Below are 21,898 nucleotides of genomic sequence, written 5' to 3' on the forward strand. Positions count from 1 at the left end.
GGAAAATGAAAATGAAATCAAAATGAAGAATTTTAGGCTTGAAATTTTACACTTGAAATGCCATTTCCTGAATGTAAACCCACTCCAAATCTTAGCAGGTATCACCACAGATCTCTTACCTTAAAAGGCAGCATAATAAAGTAACAAAAGGAAGACCATTTCTCTGCTAGGGGAAGAAACTGGACAGAAGTTGTAGAATCTGTGTGTTAAATTTGGGAAGGCTGTTAGAGGTTCTAATAAAAGAGGCAACTGAGGCCCAGAGAGGTTCTTCAACTTATTCAGAGTCACACAGATAAGTGTTGACAGATTTGGAATGAGAAACCACTTCTCTTGCCAAGATTCAAAGCTTTTTATGTCTCATGTTAAAGCTGATTTTTATTTTTTTAAATGGCCCATCCTATTAAATGCCTCTTATTTGTGAATATCCAGAAAAAATTGGAATTTAAAAGCAAATTGGTATCTTTTTAAAAAAAGACATTTTTTTTAAAAAAAGCAAAAAAAAGCTAATTGATATTTAGGTTCTGAGCAGATTCATGAAAAGGGCTGTTGTATTTGTGAGTGTGTGCGTGTGTGTGCATGCTTGTGCACATACAAAATTGCATTTTTTATCTTAGTTCTTTAGGTATAGGTGCATATATTCTTAGAGGTATGATTATTTAAATCAGAAAGAAATTCTTTCGTCTTTGATGAAGACACCACTGACAACTTTCGAATGATTGTAGTTTATCTACTGTCTTAGTCAAAGCATGACTCATAAAATAAGTTCATTATCAACTTCTTTATCTTCAGCCATATATGTTGGACTATTGATTTCTCTTTGTCCTAACTAGCTGATTAAAATTACTAATTAGGAGAGCACTGAAAGGACACAAGTCACATAACATCTAATTGCAGACTGCTGGTGATTATGCTTGTCAATCAGTTGAATGACAGGAGGTTACTGCCACCACTTGTTCGGTCTGTGATGAAGTGGGGCCATGGGCACCCAAAGCATAAAATAGTAGGATCACTTATGAGGTCGTAACTCTGAAACATTTCAAATTTCCAATAAAAATGTGGTTGGTAGTTGTTATTCAGATTCCATGCCTGAGAATTACTTCAGGACTATTGAAGTGATTCCTTAAGTTCCATAGAGCTATGATTAGAACCTATTTTTTGTGATGTTATAATATATTGTATGATATGAAGATGTCTCTTCATCTGATAATTGTATTTCTCAGATCATCATAAACTTTTATATACAGTGTTTATATTATTTAATAGCGTTAAGTGGCTCAGCTCTTGTTGGCATTTATTTTTTCTGTTGCAGGTTTCTTTTGTAGAACTATTCTTTGGAATGATATTTTCATAATGAGTCAACAAGGTTATGTGGCTACACCCCCCTATTCTCAGTCCCAGCCTGGAATAGGCCTTTCTCCACCTCATTATGGACACTATGGTGACCCATCACATGCAGCTTCTCCACCAGGTATAGTGCTTTATTTTGACTTATTGATTATTGACTTCTCAGGCTCAGAGCTTTAGGGGCATTGAATGGTTGGTCATTATATGATGCAATGCTGGAAATTTTAGGATCATTTGGAAAAGGCTCTTTTAGAAGAAAACTATATTACTAGTTTGGTATTAATTAGTGGTATGAGGTTGCTGTAAATATTCAATAAAAATGAATTAAAATTTCAAGTATGTATGCTAAAGTGGTCTTGGCAATAATATCAGAACATTGGTTTTGACATTAGAAAAATATTGTTAGATTTGCACACTGAAGATGATAATGATGATAACAAGAAAAACATGGCTTTGCCTTGAAATCATTATTCAACAATATTGACTGCTTTCAAATATGGTACTCAGCAGAGAGTCTTGACTTTAGGGGCAGAAGTAGGGGAGGGGATGAAGGAGTAATGGAGTGAGACTGACAGCTGTTGTTCTTGGCATTTGACACCATGTGGTCACTTTTCTTTATCAAAGGACTGCTTTGAGGGACCAAGCTACAGGGGACAGGTACAAGGCTTGTTTCAGGTCTAGTGGTTCCAAATTCGTTGAAAATATTTGGGTTGAGAGTTCCTGGGGCTTCTGAGAGAATGCTGGGGAACTCAGTGCAGGTCCTTTGTGGAGATGAGCTGTGTATAAATCAGTGAATAGCTCTCAGGTTCCCTAGGACTGACTCAGTTATCTAGGATCCAGGCTGTGCTGGACAGCATGTGTAGCGTGTAGACTGGTGAGGAGTGAGAAGAGCCTTGTAGGGAGACTTGATGTTAGTGACCACACGTGGTTTGCTATAGAAGATGTTCTGAGATTGTGAATTTCCTGTGGGAAGTCACCTTTCTGATTTAGTCCTTCCCAAATTTTTAAGGACTTCTAGATGAGGCATCACTCCTCTTGTCCAGGCTAATCCTCCCTTAACATTTATGGTTTTGCCTCTCTGGATTCTGTAGGAACCATTAACCTATCTTTCACCAATTTCTTTTTATCTACTCAACATTTACATATATTGATAATATAAGATATTCTTTTCTTGCCTTAAAAGATTTACATGTGTTATCGTATTTAATCCTCATATAATGCTATGTGGTAGATAATTAGTGCTATTTTGCAGCTAAGAAAACTGAATGTCTAGTTTAATATGACTTGTCCAATATCACACAACTGGTATGTGGTAGAGCCAAGACACTTAAGTCTCTCAATGAAAAAAACCCAAACTCTTCTATACGGATACTCCAAAGTATGACACTCTGTGTTATTCACCCTTCCTTGCTTCACAGCAATCTTTTTTTTTTTTTTTTTTTTATAACGTGGCAGCATTCTTTACTATATACCTCAAACACCGCAGGCCATGCAGGAAAAAAGTCTTGATTCCAGCAAAGGGTAGTAGGTAGGTAGACATGCTATTCCCAGGGCAGTTCCTGAAGGTCTAGGGGATGGAGAGAATCACAAAGACCCTTCAAAACCCATTGAGTTCCAGCCCCGTCCTCCAGGCCTACCCATCCCAAAACTTAACTTCAGAAAAATCAGCTGCAGGATTCTACAATAAAACACACCCTAAATTTCCCTCCTATCTTGACAAACTTCATGTAAACTCATTTTAGAACTAGCTACATCTTTTTAAAGTAGTAGTAATTAACAGCTACCACCATTTGTTGAGTGTCTACTGTATGCAAACATTTATAGATCTCATTTAATTCTGTAACAGCACTGAAAAATAATTATTACTCTCATTTTACTGATTAGGATGCTCAGAGAGGCAAAGTAACTTCCTAAAATCTCATAGCTATTAAGAAAGACTGCGAGTTAAAGTTCAGGCCCTTTTAATTCCAAAGCCTGTCATTTTCCTTCTGCTCACCTTGCCTCCTCATGATATATATGAGGTTATGGCCACCTTTTGGGGGTGGGGGCCAATGGTTTTGGTGAGGAGGGCCGAAGTAACTGAAATTACTGTCAAATATTTGATTAGTCTGGCCTTTTTGCTTTTTAATTTTTACTGTAGTAATATATATATAATGCAACATTTCTCATTTTAACCGCTTTCAAGTATACAGTTCAGTGATATTAATTGCATCTACCATCATCCATTACCAAAACTTTTACATCATCCCAAAGAGAAACTGTACCCATTAAGCATTAATTCCCCATTTTTCCCTGCCCCTGGTAACCTGTAATCTGCTACGTGTCTGTCTGTATTTGCATATTCTAGTTCACATATGTGAAATCATGCAATATCTGTCTATTTGTGTCTGGCTTATTTCATTCAACATAATGTCTTCAGGTTCATTCATGCTGTAGCATGTATCAGAACTTCATTTTTTTTTATGGCTGGATAATATTCCATTATATTTACATACCACATTTTGTTGCTTTTTCTTTGTTTATCTGTTCATCTATTGATGGACATTTGGGTTGCTCCCACTTTTTGAATATTGTGAATAATGCTACTGCGAACATTGGTGTACAAGTGTCTGTCTGAGTCTCCGCTTTCAATTATTGAGGTATATACCTAGAAATGGGATTGCCAGGCAATGTGGTAATTCTGTGATTACCTTTTTAAGGAACTGGCAAACTGCACCCACAGATGCACCCACGGCCACAGCCATCTTCTTTAAAAAGCACTCATTGTACTCACTGCCTCTGCTTCCTTGTCTCTCGTTCCCTCAATAGCTCAGTGTCATGTACACTCCATAGCCTGTCTCCCTTCCACCCTTACCCTTCTCCTACCAGTGCCATCAGTGACCTCCTAAGACCAAATGCAGTGCACATTGTCATTTTTGTAAAACTTTCTTCTCCTTTGGTTCAGTGATACTGTCCTTTGGTTGTTTTTCTTGGTTGCTTTCTGGACATCTCTAAGGAACCCCTCTTCTATATAGCCCTTCAGCATTGCTGTTTCTTACTCCATGTTCTATCTTCACCCCTTTTCTCCTTCCACTCTTTAGAATTTTAACTGCTAATCTCCCAAGTTTATTTCTCCAGCTCAGATGTATCTCCTAACTTCTAGACCTGTATTTCCAATTGCCCACTTATTTATGCAGGCATATCAAGCTCATGTCCAAAAAATTCAGTATTTTTTCATAAAACGTATTTTTAAGGCATCCTATATCTTACTCATTAGCAGCAGCATTCAGTTATCCAAACCAGAAACTTTCACTATTACAAAAAAAAAACCAAAAAAACTCTCTCTTTTACCTCCTACTTTCCAATTGTTCTCTTAAATTCTTTCAGAGTACTTGTAAACATCTTTCCAACCTGTTTCCTCCTTTCCGTCCTGTCACTCTCCTTGTTCAAACCATCTTTCTTACTTGGATTACTAAAATGTTCCCTTAACAATTAACCATCTTTCCAGTACTGCCTTAAACCGTCCCACTGCTGTCCCACAGCATACAAATCTAACTCTGATTTTCCTTTGCTTAGAATGCTTCACAGTTCCTCATTAGTCCTGATTATAATTTAAGCTTCTTAGGCCTTCGTTATTTTACCTGTTTTCTTTTTCCAGCTCATCTGCTACATTCCCATACCTGTTGCTCCAGCGATACTAAGCTATTAGTTATTCTGGGGATGGTTTGCTCTTGTTCCCTAGTTTGCCCCACACTGTAACAAAGCCAATCCATGCTTCCACTTGGTCCTCCTACCAAACTTATACTCACACTTCTCCTTTAGACTTAGTTGATGTGTCATTCTCGTAGGTGTTTTCTCATCACCATTCCTCTTCACATTTAGTTAGAAGCTCTCTTCTCCTTCTGTGCTCTCATAATATCTGTGCAGACCTCTGTACCATTTACTACACTGTGTTATCATAGATATGCCTGGAGTGTAGAAAGCACTTATTAAATACTTATTCAATGAATGAATTGAATGAAAATCTGCTGCATTTATCAGCAAAACACTCTCGTGTTTGCCAATATTTTTAAAAGCATCTTGGTTGAATTAAATTCTTCATGCTTTAATTTAAGCCTCTTTCTCCTTATGCTATTCTCAAATGGATACCTGGCTAACATATTCTGTATAAATATGCCTTTCTATAAGTTATGTTGTTTTTGTTTAATTATTTTCAGGCTGTCACTATATTACCCCAGCCTTCATTTCTCTGTGCTAATTATCCTTAGAGCCTTAATCTTCAGTCATCATGTGTCTTTTGCAGTCTTTGGGTAAACCTTTTGTTGGCTTTCTGATAGACACTGGCAACCTAGTTGTGGTTCTTTGAAGTATCTGTTTACCATATATCTGGCCAGTGGTAACTCTTGCTTTGTATTTCTTAAATACTGAATCTCTGCTGGTGCCTATTAATTGTGTTTTTGTAATGCTAGCTCTATATAATAACTAATTTAATAGAGTTATTGAGTAAGAAAATTCTTGGCACTGGACATAGTACAATGAATAAAATAAACCTAATCTCAGTCTTTAGTACTTACTTACCTAGTGAGAAGTGCATTAAGTAAATGGACAACTGCTGTTCAGGGAAAAGCAGTATTAAGAAGGAAGTGAAAGGGTCGATGGAAGCAGGGATTCCTAACCAAGACTTTGGAGTGAAGGGAGTATGGAGGGAGTGGCCTGAAAGGTGAATGAGAGTTGGCCAGGGATGGAGACAGCTTGCTGGGGTTGGGAAAGTGGCACTTTTGGTGACCTGCAAGACATTCAACATGGTTGGGGTATAGAGTACCAACTGTGAGAGATGCTCCTGGAGTGGAAAGTGGGACCATCTTGAGGTATTTAGTCTTTATTTTAAGAGTAGTACAGTGCCACTCCAGCATTTTAAGCTGGGAAAGGTCACAATCCAATATGCATTTTAGAAAGAGTTATACTTTATGTTAGAAAGTGTGGTGAAGAAATCAGGGCTGGCACATTGCTGTCTGGAGCAGGGTTTTTCAGCCTCAGCATGTTGATGTCCGAGGCCAGGTAATTTGTTGTAGAGGGCTGTCCTGTGTAGTTTAGGATGTTTAGCAACATCCTTATACTCTACCTACTAGCTGCCAGTAGCACCCCCTTCTACCCAGTTGTGGCAACCAATGTCCCAGGCATTGCCAAATGTCCCTTTAGGAGAAAAATTGCTCCTGGTTGAAGACTACTGGTCTGGAAGCTGAAAGGCTAGAAGTGTTATTGTCCTGGAACTAGGATAGGGGCTGTGGGTTTGGAGTGGCTCTTAATAGTGAGCTTGTGTAGTAGTTACATCTCCCAGAATAGGGCCTTAGGAATTGTAGACCTTAGGATTCTGCCAATATGCCAATATGGTAGGGAGCTATCTTTGTTTATTTTAGATAATCTATTTTTTTTTAATAAATGGTTTTTAATTTTGGTTTTATCATATACAGTGCCAAATTCAAGATGTGCTTTTCTGTGCTTTTACTTAGGTTAGCGTTCTTTTGTTGATAACAGAATCTACTCTAGCAGAAAGGGATTTGTTAAAGGGTATCAGGAAGCTAATATTAGAGTCAGAGAGCCAAGCTTACAACTCTGCTGCTCCGAGAAATGCAAAACCCCACTCAGTTCTGTTCCATCAGAAGCCATCGTACTTTACCCCAGAAAGCCCACTCTTGCCCTTAAGCTGGCCAAAGTCTCCCAGAGGTGTGCTGGGGCTTGGCTGAACCTAAAACGCCAGGCAGTCCAAGTGGTAAGGGCATCTAGGAAATAGAGATTCCAGCTTTCCAAATAGGACCACACTCAAAGGCAAGCCAAAGAGGGTTGAAATTGGTGATGAGTGAGCTACAGTGTCTGCCACTGTATTAAGTACCAGTTTGTGATTTTAGATAATTTTCTTTTGGCTTAAGCATAGTTAGTTCTTTCTCCTGGTGTGATGTTCCTTCCCTATTAAAATATTTACTCTGTTCCCTGAAGAACTTGTTTCTCTTTCTTTAATGGTCAAGAGAAGGCCATGACTTGGCAGATAACAATAATACTGGTTTCCCTGTGCCCTAGGGAGGTGCAGGGGCCTTTGCAGCCTGACCCTAGCCAGCCTGGAAACCTCCGCTCTTGCCACTTTCCTCCACATTCTCTCCACATTAAATCTTTTGCCCGTTCCTGATCATGCTTTCTCATGTCTTTGCTCAAGTTTTTCCTTCTGACTGGAATCCCTTTACCTCCCTCTATACTAAGAAAACTCCTGCTTGTCTTTCAAGATGCAGCTCAAGTGGTTCTTCCTCTTTGAACTCTTCCTGATTCTTGCAGGAAGGACAGTTAAGTAGTCCCTATGCACATTAGAATACTCATCACGGGGCGCTGTAATTATTTGTTTACATTATGTCTCCTCCATCTGAGCTCTTAGTGCCTGAAGGCACATGAAATGTGTGCTGAATAAATGTATGAGTTTGAATCACTGCTATAGACTTGGTTCCCCAGAATTAAAGAGAGGTTACATCTTAGCAAGACTGGTATATAACAGATCTGCTTGTGATTATCAGAACTGTTTTCTGATTCTCTACAGATTTTGAGAGTTGTTGGCAAAAATTGCTACTTACTTTAAAAATGAGACTATCTTTGGTTTCTTTAAAGTAAAAATGTCATCTACAGCAGTTGTTTTCCAGTAGGGGCGATTTTGCCTGCTAAGGACTTTTGAATATATTTGGAGACAGTTTTGGTTGTCACACTGGGGAGGTGCTACTGGCATCCAGCCGGGAAAGGCCAAAGATGCTGCTAACCATCGTATATGATGCAAAGGTTAGCACCCCTCTCCCCATCACAACAAAGAATTATCTGGTCAATAGTGCCAAGGTTGAAAATCTGATTACAGTGATTTTAAATCTGAATTAACACTGATTTGAAATTCAAGTTTAATTTCTGTTCCTATCCCCAGAATCAATGTATATTGTTCTTTATTGAAATTTTTATTTGTTACAAAGTATTCTGTGCTCATCTATCAGCAGAATACACCATTTTTTAAATAGTGGTATTAACCAAAATATATACAGTGTGTATGTACTTATTTAAGTTGAAATTACTTTAGTGCTAGTATTGTGAATTTTTTTTTTACTTTTGTCCAAAGTAATGCTTTAGAAAATGAAAATACAAGTATATATGTAATTATGGTGTATATAATTTGTTAGAATATAAATCCTTGAATAAAGAAAGGCAGAGGCTGTGGCCAGAGGAAACAAAGATTTGTTGAGTATTTCCCTTTAAGTATCGGGTATTGTTCTAGGTGCTGTCATACCCACTGCCTCATTTGGTTATCAGAACAGTCCTTGGAAATAGGAGGAGGGGGACATTATTACCATGGCACAGCATTAAAAATCAAGGTTCTGAAAGATGAAATATCTTGTCAGGGTCACAGCTTTTATGAGGTAGGGAAGAATTTCAAACCTGGTCTGTGTGACTGCAAACCCAAAGTTAGAAATGTTTTTCTAACTTTGCTGTGTTTAAGGTTTAGAACTTCATATGATAATGTAGTGTTATAAGAATAGTATTTATTTTTATTCTTGATATATGCAGTCAAGATAAAGCTTTGTAGAGTATTAATTCTTAAGTTTAAGGAATCCCATTTTTAGAGAAGAAAACTTTGTAAAAATTTAAATATTATTATTCATGAAAATTGCCACTTCATACCATTCTAGGTTAGCCAAATAACTAAAAGCATCCTTCTAAATTACTGTGACAATATAATAAATTCCCCATGGCCAACTGCAAGGTTATCCAGTCAATTCCTTTGCTTTTTAGGGAGTATAAAAGTTTCTAAATGGCGATTAAAGGAGAAAGGATATGCTGAGTGTGAAAAGGTTTGATGAACAAATGGGAGAGTTCACAGAAGGCAATGAGTAGGTCATTAATGAAGGTGCCAGCATGGAGGCATGGGCATAGGAGCAAACAAGAGGTAGACATGGCAAATAGAAAAATCATACTTTTTCCTGTATTAATATTTTTTTCTTTTAAAATATTCTTTTAGAAGGGGATCGCTCAGGTAATCTCATCTAAATCTTTCATTTTGCCCAGGGAAAACTTATTGGGGGAAAATAGTCTCTAAAAAATGCTTTGAGTTATATGCTCTGAGGTCCTCAGAGATGAGCTTCTTGCCAAGGGTCATACAATTAATTTAAGCCTCAGGATGGGACCTTGAACTGCTCTAACCTAAGCCCTACAATTTTTCTCGTGTACTATTTCTCTAGAAGAAAAAAGGAAAATGTCTGAACATAATTTTGAAGAGCTCTGAGTAGTATTCCTTGCAGGTGAAAAAACAGTCACTGCCAGGAGCGTCTATTCATTGCATTTTGTATCAATATGATAATGAGCATGACGTGCACTTTTCCCCGACTTTTATCACCCAACTGTTTGGGATTCTGAAAAGATGATTCACCTGTGTGCTGTGGATTTGTTAGAGAAACAGATGCCACTTTCCATTTGTTTCCCTCGTGCTGTAACTCAAAGCATTTTTTAGAGACTGTTTTCCCCCAGTAAGTTGGGATGCTCTGTCTTTCCTGATAATGTTTTTCAGGATGTATTTTCTGTTATCCAGGTGGAATTTTTCACTGGATTCTCTGGTGTGTTATATCGTGCTATTTCTATCAGATGCAAAGGTTTTTTCTTCTGCTTTAGTTCCCGTTTAGATTTAAAATGAGTCCTTTTCTGTTCTTTTATCATTATGATATTCAAATAATATGTCAGAGCATGGTGTTGATTTTTTGGTCTTTTATCATTATGATATTCAAATGATATGTCAGACATGGTATCTGTAGGTAATTGCTTAAAGCAAGTTTGAAAGGAGGACTTGTCCTGACCTATTTATTTACTTCCTTCCTTCCCACTTGGTTTGCATTTTTCATCTAATGTCTATGCTTCCCCAGTCTGTACTTTAATACCATACTCTTCTAAACTCATGTCCTTATGTTGCAGGTATGATGAAGCCAGCAGGACCTTTGGGGGCTGTTGCTCCAGCAGGGATGATGCCTCCTGGCCCCCCACCTCCTGGAACCCATCAATTTGGCCAAAACGGAGCTCATGCCTCTGTGCATCTGCCTCAAAGGTGAGCTAGCTGGATTCCAAACCTTCATTCAAATATTCTATTAAAATTGTTTCAGAGGTATCTTCTAAATTAGCTTTTTCTTCATTGGTTGAAAGTTTGAATACTTGTAGAAGTCCACATCATTGAAAGGGTCTGCTGGAAAACTGCCTTAGGAAGCAAAGCATTTAGAAAAGTTAAGAGGGAAAAAAATATATTAGTAAAGATTTTAAATATATCAAAAATTACTTGCATCATTACCACACATTTTAGGGCTGGCGGGTTATATTCAGTTCATTTTTGTTTTGTATTGATGGCTAATTACTTAATATACCTTTGATTTGTATTACTCTACAAAATATTAAATCACCCTATTCTCTTGACTCTTTCACAAAACTGAGCTAGTGCTGATAGATACTTAATATATTAATAATTAAATCAGATTGAGGCCAATGATGAAGACTGGATTTGACATGGTAGGAGCATAGATGCCCATGAAGGACACTCAAAAAGGAAGGACTAAAGGAAGAAGGAAATAAGTCTTGTGTTTGTGTTTATAATAAGTTGAGGAAGTGAGAAATTGTAGGCAGACCTGAGAAGTCAAGATATGAAGTATTTAGAGCCCTGAAACCCACTAGGGACTATGCCCTTGGGAAGGGAGACAGTTTTACACTTTGCCTGCTGGAAATTTCATTATTGTTTGTCCTGTGAGGTGTCACTGCTGAGAATCATAGTGCCAAGTTCTAAGCAATGTTAAATTTGTAGTTTATCCAAGGATTTTACTGCTACTTCATTTCCCAGGTTCCTTTCCCAAGTAGTTAGGCTGGAGGGAAGAAGAGTGACCCTTAAGTGTGACTGGACCCTGCTAATGGTGAAGCTATTTAATTACCCTTTTAAGGAGCTTGTAGACCCTGCTAGTAGGGAAATTCCCCTTGGGATTTTTAAAATCAACAGGATAATGCTATGGGATATTTGTGAGCTTGATACTTTTTGGCTCTCATTTGTCATAACATTTGCACTGGAATGGTAGCTATGGGATGCAGAGGAAAGGTTAATGCAGGAAATATATGAAGAGAATAGGTAATTTGGTTTAAGTGTGATTGTGGTTTGAGCAAAGAATAAGAGATCAAAGGGCCTTACTCAGAAACTTGGGAGGTGAAGAAGTTGACTGACTGCCCCTATTCTGGGGGATGGGAAGGGGATGGAACAGAAAGTCTGAGAACCAAGAGGTCTCTTCTTGTCCAGCAATTAACTGGCTATGTGATGCTGGTAAAATTCCTTGGCCTCTTTCTGAGTCTCTACTCCCTCACTTCTAAAATGAGGAAGTAGAATTCTCAGTCCAGAAGCACAGGGGAGGTCTGGAAAAAGTTCATTGATAGGAACTTCTAAGTATTTTACATATTTTTCAGAAGAAATGTGGAGATTGAACAGCTGGTTCAAAGTTAAAAAATGTTTTTGCTTATTGGTATTAGCCTGGAAAGGATTGACCTTTTTGGTTATTGTTTGGTTATTATTTGTTTCACTTGAATTATGTTGCTTAGAAATAAGTAAATCATAAACTTTGTCATCAGACAGACTTAGCTTTATGATTGTGAATTCAACATAGGTGTGGTAGGATGAAAAACGTAGACTCTGAAGTCAGAAGGTCATGCTAATATTGGCTCAGGCAGTTACTTGCTGGGCAAGTTACTTACCTTCTAAGTGAGTTAAGGAACAATAACTGTGATTGTGAGGATATGGATTATTAATGTATGCAAAATACCTTGCACAGTACAAAACATCTATTAAGGACTTAATACATGTTTACAATTATCAATATCGTTTCCATCATGTATAGAAAGTTTACTTTTGGCAGCTTGCCCTTCCTAATACTACTTTTACTATGATTCCCCAGGAAGCACTGACAGATTTTGCTCCTTTTTTACTTGCTTCAACTTGAACAGTAAATCTAATGTTAGAAATGGGTCCAAAAAATGTGAAGACAGGGGGACGTCTGGTATTATAAGCTAATTTCCACACTTACTTGCTACCTTGCCCTCATGGGACATGTTTCTCTGTGTATAGTTCAACACAAAGGCAAAGGGCACAGCAATTGTGCAAGTGAATCCCACCATTCTGATGTCAGGGATTGTCAGAGAGCATAGATTGCACACTACCTTTCTCTGAGGATTTCAGTATTTCATTTGTTTTTTTTCTTAGAGAGTCCATCAAAGTAATCCCTTACTATTTTACCATGTCTAAATTATCAGTAAGAGAAAATATAACTCAGAGTCACTGTGTTGATATAATTTAAAATGTGTAATTTCTATTTTTTAAATATTGCCATTTCAAAGTGAACGTTTTATAAAATTTAAAAGTCATACCTAGTTTTGTCCTTTTTATCTTGGCTGAGACAGAAGACATGCCTTAAACTTGTTTTAAGGGGTACTAAAATTATCTACATAGGGGCACTGCTGGGCAGGATTAATTTACTAAATAGCATCTACAACCTAAAAATCTGTTTTTAATGATAAGGGAAAAAGTCAACTAAGTGTTTTGTTTTGTTTTGTTGAGGTACTAGGGCTAGGTATTGAATTTGGGACCTTGTATGTCGGATGCTGGTGCCCAATCACTGAGCCACATCGGCTTCTCTGAGTTGGTTTTTCCTTTTGTTTTGCTTGTTGTTTGCTTTTGTTTTTTCAGGAGGCACTGGGAACCGAACCTGGGACCCCCCATTTGGGAAGCAGGAGCTCAACTGCTTGTGCCACATCCACTCCAAATGGTCTGTTTTGACCAAGAAATAGCAAACTGCAAGGGAAGGGGAACTCATCTTCCCAAATGGAAGATGATATGAGTGGTCTCTGTGGTAGTTTGAGTCTTTTGTGGGTCCTAGAAAATTATATTCTTAAGCCAGTTCATTCTTGTGGGTATAAACCCATTGTAGATGGGACCTTTTGATTAGATTCAGTTCATGGAACTTCCTTTTGATTACATCACTTCAATAGGACATGACCCAGGGTGGGTCTTAATTCTCTACTGGAGTCTTCATAAACTGGAATAATACTAAGAGAGGGAGTTGCAGAAGCAGAGAGAAAAGACCCAGGAGCACAGAGAGGAACCCACAGAAGCTGAGAGATAAAGCCATGAGAGGTAGCTGCTGAAATCAATAGATTGTGGGAGAGAGAAAGCCACAGAAGGAGCAGCCAGAAGCTGAATACCTAGAGGAAAAGGCAGAGGCTGGCAGATGCCGCCATGTCCATGATTGTCCACAATTGCAGTTTGGGGAGAAAACATGTTCTGATGATGCCTTGATTCGGACACTTTCAGAGCCTCAGATATAAGCTTATAAATGAATAAATCCCACTGTTAAAGTCATCCTATTTCTATTATATTGCCTGGACAGCCTTTAGCACATGAAAACAGTCTGCTGAATAAGAAATTAATTGCAATAGAAAAGCAAGGAGCAAGAAAGAGAAATATAGTCAATTCTCGATATTCATGGTAGTTATGTTCTATCAAGTCTCCATTAACACTGAATTAGCAAATACAGAACCATTGCTCCTGGGAGAAATACAGGATTAGATTCCTGTAAGCCTCTGGTCACAACATTGTCATCAGTAGAGCAATACATAACCTTATTTTCAGTGTGTTTCTGTTTAAAAACACCTCATTTAACATATATTGTTAATTCATTAACTTTGAAGGAAGCGTGTCCAACACATGTGTTTTCTCCAAAATGCACATCATACTCTTCTTGTGCTTAGGAACACTAGGCAGCACTTCAGCAGTCTGCTTTGCGGGCCATATTAAACAGTGCAATCACTAACACCAAACACAACAATGCAAAAGATGTGGTACTTAGTATGTTGTAAAAAAGACACTTGTTCTCAGTCTGAGAGCTAAAACAAGAAGAGGGAGTTTTGCTTGGTGAGCATAGAAGTTTTGTATACAAAAATTAATAAAGAAAAAAATTCAGCTTAGGGAAAGAGAACCAAAAAAGAATGAGGAGGAGATGGAGGAGGAGGGGGAGGGGAGGAGGAAGAGGAGGGGGAGGGGAGGAGGAGGGGGAGGGGAGGAGGAGGGGGAGGGGAGGAGGAGGGGGAGGGGAAGGAGAAGAAGAAGAAACTGTTGTCTTCTTCAACCTCAACCAGAAACATGTGCACTGGGCCATTTAAATTTTTTTCTGATCTGCACATAATTGGGAATGACCACAAAGCACTGCAAGTATTAATTTGGGGTTACAAAAAAGTTTAGCATGTAAGTGAATTTGCATATACAGAATTTGCAAATAATGTAGATCTACCGTAGTTATTTTTTAATTTGTTTGTGGAAACCAATGGTAGGATTTGACAGGGTATTTTAGTTTTCTAAAAGCTGCTGAAAGCAATATACCAGAAATGGGTTGGCTTTTACAATGGAAATTTATTAAGTTGCAGACTTACTACAGTTCTGAGTCCATGAAAGTGTTCAAATCAAGCCGGCGATGATTTCTCCCCCAAGAGCCGCACATGGAGGCATCTGCTGGTCTCTCTTCTCTTCTGCGTTTCATCGCTTCAGCTTATGGCTTCCTCTCTCCTTGGTTCCATTGATTTCAGCTCCTTGTTAGTGGCTTTCTCTCTGTGCTCCTGTGACTTTTTCTCTTTCCTTCTGCTTTTTTCTCTGCTTCTGGGGGTTTCTCTCTGTTTCTGTCTCTGTATTCATCCATTAAGAGGATTAAGACCCACACTAGGTGAAGTATGAGAGCCCTGTATATATGTGTGTTTGTTTTGTAAGTTCATAGCTTTTGCTATTCCTGTATGAATGATATACTTTAATAAAATTTTATATATTAAAAAAAAATGACCCACCCTGGGTCACACCCTACTGAAGTAATTTAATCAAAAGTGTCCACCTACAATAGGTTCACGCTCACAGGAATAGATTAGCTCTAAGACACAGTATTCTGGGGTCCATCTAGCATCAAACAGTCCCACAGGGCTTTTGTATTCTCCATTGTGTGGGCTAAGTATTTAAAATTCAGATTTTGTTTCACTGAAGTCTTAAAATATTTGGTACCTTATCTCCATACCCTAACAAACATCAGCATTCAACATACTGTTTACTTTTGCAATTTATTACAAACATGAAAATGGGAAATAATTTGAGTTTAATGTAGTCCATGGATATTGAGTCTACTCTGCAGACACTTATGATTACACTAAGGTTTAAAGCATAATCATCTGGCAGTAATTCTTTATTGACTTTTTGATGGTGATCTGTTCCTTTCTGACATTCAATGAAACAGAAAATTAAAACATCAAAAAAATGCATCTCAGCCCAGAAACATGTTAAATAAAGGTAGTCAATATGATAGATATTTGAATGTTTATGGTTTTTAATTTTAACCACATTATATTTATATCAGAGAAAGGGATGTTAGGCCCCACGAGCCCTTTTTACAATGGAAAGCTGAGAACTAGTAAGATAAAGTGGCTTGCTGAAGGCCAGATACCAGATCTCCAAGGAAGGAGTCCGAGGACCTGGATTCTCACCTAAGCCCTGATTCCCACCTACTTTGTGACCTTAGATAAACTAACCTACCAAAATAATGAAACTGAAAAATATTAAGCCAATTTTTATGTTTAAAATGTTCTGTTAGTCCCTTTTCTCCTATGTATGTGAGGGTTTTTGTTAGCCCTTTAATTCTATTTTATTTTTATATTGAGAATATTGCTTTTAAAATCAAAATCTGTTTAAGACTTATAACATTTTAGTTGGTCAGAAAAATATAACTTATTTGTGAATTTTAGAAGACTCACTCCCAGGACATATATGCTAAGCAATGAATGATACATAGGCATATGTAATTCAAAATGAATAGCTGATGGTTGTAACATTCTTTCATTCTCTATTTTAAATCTCTAACCTTTTGTTAAATGAAAAAAAATACTTGAAGCTGTTTGTGTCAATTTCTGGTTCAATTTTTTTTGTCCTATCTGTACTGTCTGTATAAAAAATGATTTACAGACTTTTATACTTTAAAAATATCATTATTTGTGAAACAACTATGGAAGTGTTCTGGAGAACTTTGTTCTCAAACAGTTGAATAGGACATTTAATTTTTTTTACATTTAACAGCTGCCATTCCAGTCCTTGCTTATTAGACGAAGCCTTGTAACCATGTCTCAAACTGCTTCCACTAATATTTAATAGAGCATGTATAATCTGCCTGTGTGCAGTTACTCCATATATATATATACGGCTGAGTAAAAAAAAAAGTATAATTTCTTTTAAAAAGAAGAAATCCTTTCTATGAAGCAATGAGTTTTGAAAACATCTTTTAGATAATTTTTAGATCATTTCTTGACAACATGTTTTGAATGTGTCAAACAAGACTAAAGTTATATTTTGCCCTACATGTTTCACCCAGTATCATTAATAGATTATAAACATAAAGAACACTAATACTATGAAAAATTAACTTTTATTTTTTCTGTCTTTATGCAGTGTCCCCCACATCCCAAATTAATTAAATCAAGAATGCTTAATCTAACTGATTTTGATCTTTTTTCCATTATTGGCAGGAGAGGAAATTGACTTGTAGATATTAAAGGAAATTTTGCTTAGCAATAGTGTTTGGGTTAAAACATTATTAATTCTAATGTAAGTCCCTTCGTAACCAGTTCCTCTTGTAGGATAGCTGGTACATGCCAGTTTTGTGGGAAAAGCATCTCCAATCATTCATCCATTTAACTCATATCATACTGTCAGAGTAATGGTTTGAAGGATAATTTTAACCTGTTCATAATAATTATTAGATTCAAAAGAGATGGAGAAAAAGGACAAGAAAATTAGCACGATGTTTTGGAAAGTACACTCACTTAAAACCTGGGAACAGGCTGGTCCCAGCTTTGTCACAGATAAGTTATGGGATTTCAGATGATCCCCTGGACTCTGTCAGACTCCACTCCGAGCCTCTCCCATTACAGTGGGGGATAGGAGGGAAGAGTGGGGAACACTGGGAAAGTGGTCTCCAATTTACAGGCCAAGGTATTGAAATCGGAGTATGCAATCTGGAGAAAATTTAATTTTAAAGTTTACAGTTGATAAGAAAATAAGTAATAACGTGGCTCTCTAGAAAGACTAACCTCTTAAGGCAGATAAACCATAAAAGGAACACTGTTCAGATAATGGTTGTTTCATGTAAAACAAGGAAAAATAAACATTAAGTTCAAATTCAGTCAAAGGTGAAGCATGATGATATTTTCAGATTTAAAAAAGGGAATGATTTCAAAACTAACTACTGAGTTGTTCACTTTCGAGTTCTGTTTTGAGAAATGTTTTGCTCAAATTCTAGTGCAGTTGATGTTTTGCTTTAAAAGCTTCGTAGAACAAAAGAATGATCATATAGATACAACCACAAAGCATTTCAGTCCTGTTAATTTCTGTTCTGTTGATTATTAACTCTAAAATAGATAAGACTTTGGTGGGCTCAGCTTCCCAGATTAATTTTCAAAAGTGGGTTCTGTATCCACATTAGGAATTTTTTTGGCTAAATATCTTGACATGTTCAGCATATGAACATAGTTTGGGATGATACACATGGCTTATTTTGAGCTCACACTAAGGTTAATTAAAGATTTAGTGTATAATATCAGGCATTTTCCTGAAGGGTTTATTCAGTTTTACAAATTATTAGCATTTCTTTTATGTCATTTTTTAAATTAGACTGTATAATATTGTTCAACACCCATTTTTTTTCCCTCTCAGATTTCCAGGCCCTCCACCTGTCAATAGTGTAGCACAGTCCTATACACCATACCCACCTTCTACACAGTCATCATATCCAAGCCCTGTGTCCACTTCATCCACCACCCAACTGGGCAATCAGCTCAGCGCTATGCAAATCAACAGCTATGGTAAGAGTTTGATTATTAGTGCTCATTGACTGCTCTGTGCCATGATTATGTTTAATGATAGAATTTCCTTCATTCTAAATCTGTACATTTTTACCTTAAACCATTAATTATAATGACTATAATTAATTGTTTTTTTTCCTGATCATGCTGCCATTTATTTCAAGATAATTGGAGGACCCTCAGCATATCTTATGTTCAATACTGGAACAATGAATAATCATCAGAACAGTGAAGTTATATTAAGAAATACAAGGGTAGTTTTAACTTGAGCTGTTTATTATGGGGCTCCAATACTGAAAATGTAATATCCTTTGTTTCACAGTGCATTTTAATTCTGTGTGTTTAGACCCTGGAAGAATGGAAGCTCAGATGTTGTAAAACAGAAAAGAGAATAATGGGGGAAAAACTCTTATACAGTACTGAGATTTACATCAATAGAAACACTGTCTATTCCAGGAGCCATAGAAATCCTCACTGTAATAAAAGCATGCTCAGCCATTTATCTTGATGAAAAATGTTTCCATATTACTTAAAATAATTTTTTAGACGTATCAACAAAACTCCTCAGGATATTTTCTATCTTTTACTGATTTTGAAATGGATAATATCTTCAAAGAAGCAACTCTATTTCTCATGATCAGAGAATGGAAAACAATTATCTGGCTTTGTCGATAATTTAGTGGTCTTTTTTTTTTTTTTTAAGATTTATTTATTTCTTTCTCTCCCCTTCCCCCTTCCTCCTTCCTGCCCCAGTTGTCTGTTCTCTGTGTCTATTCCCTCATGTTCTTTGTCCGCTTCTGTTGTTGTCAGCAGCACGGGAATCTGTGTTTCTTTTTGTTGCGTCATCATGTTGTGTCAGCTCTCCGTGTGTGCGGCACCTTTTCTGGCCAGGTTGCACTTTCTTTTGCGTTGGGCAGCTCTCCCTATGGGGCGCGCACTCCTTGCGCATGGGGCTCTCCTACGCGGGGGACACCCCTGTGTGGCAGGGCACTCCTTGCGTACATCAGCACTGAGCGTGGGCCAGCTGCACACGGGTCAAGGAGGCCCAGGGTTTGAACTGCGGACCTCCCATGTGGTAGACAGAAGCTCTAACCACTGGGCCAAGTCTGCTTCCCTGGTCTATCTTTTTCTCTCTATTTCTGAAACTCTTGAGCAAGTCAAACACAGGAAGCAAATAATTTATTGAGTGTGTAAGTTACCTGAATAATGCTGGATATGTGATAAAATTTTCTAGATTTCAAACCAGCTGCATTTCCTTATTTAATAGCATGTGTCATGTAAAGTTAATTCAACTGAGTTAAAATTTATCTTGCTAATTTTCAAGGATTATAAATGTTGCCTTTTACTCTTTAAAAATTCTCAAGCTTTGTAAAATGACCTTGAATCACTTTCTGAATGAAGACTTTCTCTATGGCAAAACCGTGTGATTTATAAAGGCCCCTTCTTGTTTTTTTCAGGAAAACAAGTGTCCTTGTAGGGTACTTTGTCCAGGGTAGGGGGTTTGAGAAATGGATTTTAGTTCACCTGGTTTTCTCTTTTGCACAGGTTCAGCCATGGCACCCCACGGCCTGGGACCCCCTGGCCCTCCACCCACGGCACCGTTCCAGGGTCCTCAACGACCTCAGCAGCCGTCCATCTTGCAGCCTGGATCTCAAGTTCTCCCACCACCACCCACTGCACTAAATGGCCCTGGCACCTCGCCCTTGTCTCCACCAACACACAGGCAGGATGGCCCCCCTGGGGCTGCTCCTCCCAGTGCCCAGTACCAGCCCCCATCTCTCCCGGGACAAACCCTTGGCACTGGATATCCTCCACAGCAGGGTGAGGAGGGCAGACCTTGGGTTACCAAGGGGCACCCTTAATTGGAAATCAGTTTTTTTCCTATGTTACCAAGCATCTGTCTCTTACTTTTAAGGAATGGTGGTTTTTGAATAGTGTGGCAAGAGCAAAGAAAGGGGGAAAACACAGATAGTCATCCTGATCTCCCTAGGAGAAATATTTCTGTTTAATAAGATGAAAAATGCAACATGCTTGAAATTATAGCCTAATATTGTCAGCTGGGGTTTGGGGTAGAGTCATTTCTTTTTCAAATTGTTTTTAGCAGCCAGCTATGGCCCCCAGATGGTAGGCACACAACTCACCTATCCTGGAGGCTTCCCCGGGGGTCCTGCACAGATGGCTGGCCCACCACCACCCCAGAAGAAGCTGGATCCTGATGCTATCCCCAGCCCGGTAAGTGCTCTTCTCAGTCCAGCTGACAAAAGGGCCATTCTGCGCTCATTATTCTCTGAAACTCTTCAGTTGGTTAGTATTTATCTGTCCTTTATCTTAGAAGTTAGAAGATATATATCATATAGAGAAGACTTACTTATCTGTATGTCTGGAGGTCAAGGGCATACTCAGGAGGGTTCCAAGAGAAAAAACCTATATAGATTTTTTCTGTCTCTTATAAACTTCTTATTGGCAATATCTATCAGTTTTAACAGGTAATTAGCAGTAATGTGTATCCTTATAAACATGCTATTTTAAATAACTAGAGGACCCTTTTCAATGTGGGTGAGGAACACTGAGTGAAAGTACAAAGTATTTTATGTATTAAAAAAAATTGTTTTATATAAAGTTAGACCTAAAACCTATCTCTTCTCTACCCAAGTGATTTTCTTTGGCGGGGTCATCTTTAATGACTAAATCAGACAGCTTCATAAACAGTCCCAGCTTTGCTTACAGCAGCAAAGATTTATTTATCACGTAGGTTACATGTAAGCGGCAGCAGCAACAGATTGGCTTTAGGCTCTGCTGCACATGCCCTCATTATTCCAGAGTCCAGAGTGAAGGAACACTCCCTACTGGGGACATACTGTTCTCCTGGCAGAGGGAAAAAGGAAGAGAGCTGGCAGAACGTGCAGTAGCTCTTAAAGCTTCCGCTTACATATTTTACATGCCACAACCACTCACAAACAGTTGGCCAAAGCAAGTCATATGGCAAATCCCAATTTCAGTGGGGACAGGGATGTCTCCTCTTTGTCAGGAGAACCTGTAAGTCTCATGGCCATGAGCAGGGATGTAAAATCCTTTTGAAGTAATAATGCAATCAAATGTAGTTACTTTGAGTTTGTTCTATGAACAAGAGTGGAGAAAGGTAAAAATAAACTAAGAAGCACAAAGAGATACTATATGAGTTAACTTGTGCTGTGTAACAGACCACCACAGAATTTAGTAGTATTGGCTGGGGATTACTGGGCCGTGGAACTGGGAAGCCTAGCCTGGGGGCAACAAAGTTCCACAAGGGAAAGTAGAGTATTTAAGGCCTCATGATGTCTAGGCTTGGAACTGACACAATGCCACTTCTACTATATTCTCTCCTCCAAAAAAATTTCACAAGATCACCTCACATTTAAGAAGTAGATAAATAGACTTAGCCTATTGATAGGAGGAGTCAAGTCATATAGAAAAGGGCATGGATATAGGGAGGGGTAGAGAATTTTGGTCACTTCTGTAATCTACCACTTATTCTATATTTCTTTGAATATAAACTTGAAGATTTATCATAAAGTATCTAATACTTTAACATTTTAAGAATTAAACAAATTTAAATATACACTCAATGCCTTAT

The 21,898-nt window shown here is 37.9% G+C and overlaps 1 protein-coding gene across 2 annotated transcripts in view; it reads left to right on the plus strand.

Moving 5' to 3' along the window:
- The window catches only part of SEC24D (SEC24 homolog D, COPII coat complex component), a 108,593-nt gene that overhangs the window by 1,236 nt on the left and 85,459 nt on the right, over nt 1-21,898 (plus strand). Inside the window, exons 2-6 of one of the 2 annotated variants that reach the window (XM_004479041.4) lie at nt 1,310-1,468; nt 10,303-10,432; nt 18,137-18,285; nt 19,831-20,106; nt 20,390-20,517. In XM_004479041.4, coding sequence (XP_004479098.2) covers nt 1,351-1,468; nt 10,303-10,432; nt 18,137-18,285; nt 19,831-20,106; nt 20,390-20,517 — 801 coding nt within the window. In that variant the 5' untranslated portion in view covers nt 1,310-1,350. Of the gene's footprint in view, nt 1-1,309; nt 1,469-10,302; nt 10,433-18,136; nt 18,286-19,830; nt 20,107-20,386; nt 20,518-21,898 lie in introns of both variants that reach the window. The other variant, XM_004479040.3, reaches the window with a different exon arrangement.

Source organism: Dasypus novemcinctus, chromosome 1 (genome assembly GCF_030445035.2).
Source record: "Dasypus novemcinctus isolate mDasNov1 chromosome 1, mDasNov1.1.hap2, whole genome shotgun sequence".
NCBI classification, from domain to species: domain Eukaryota; kingdom Metazoa; phylum Chordata; class Mammalia; order Cingulata; family Dasypodidae; genus Dasypus; species Dasypus novemcinctus.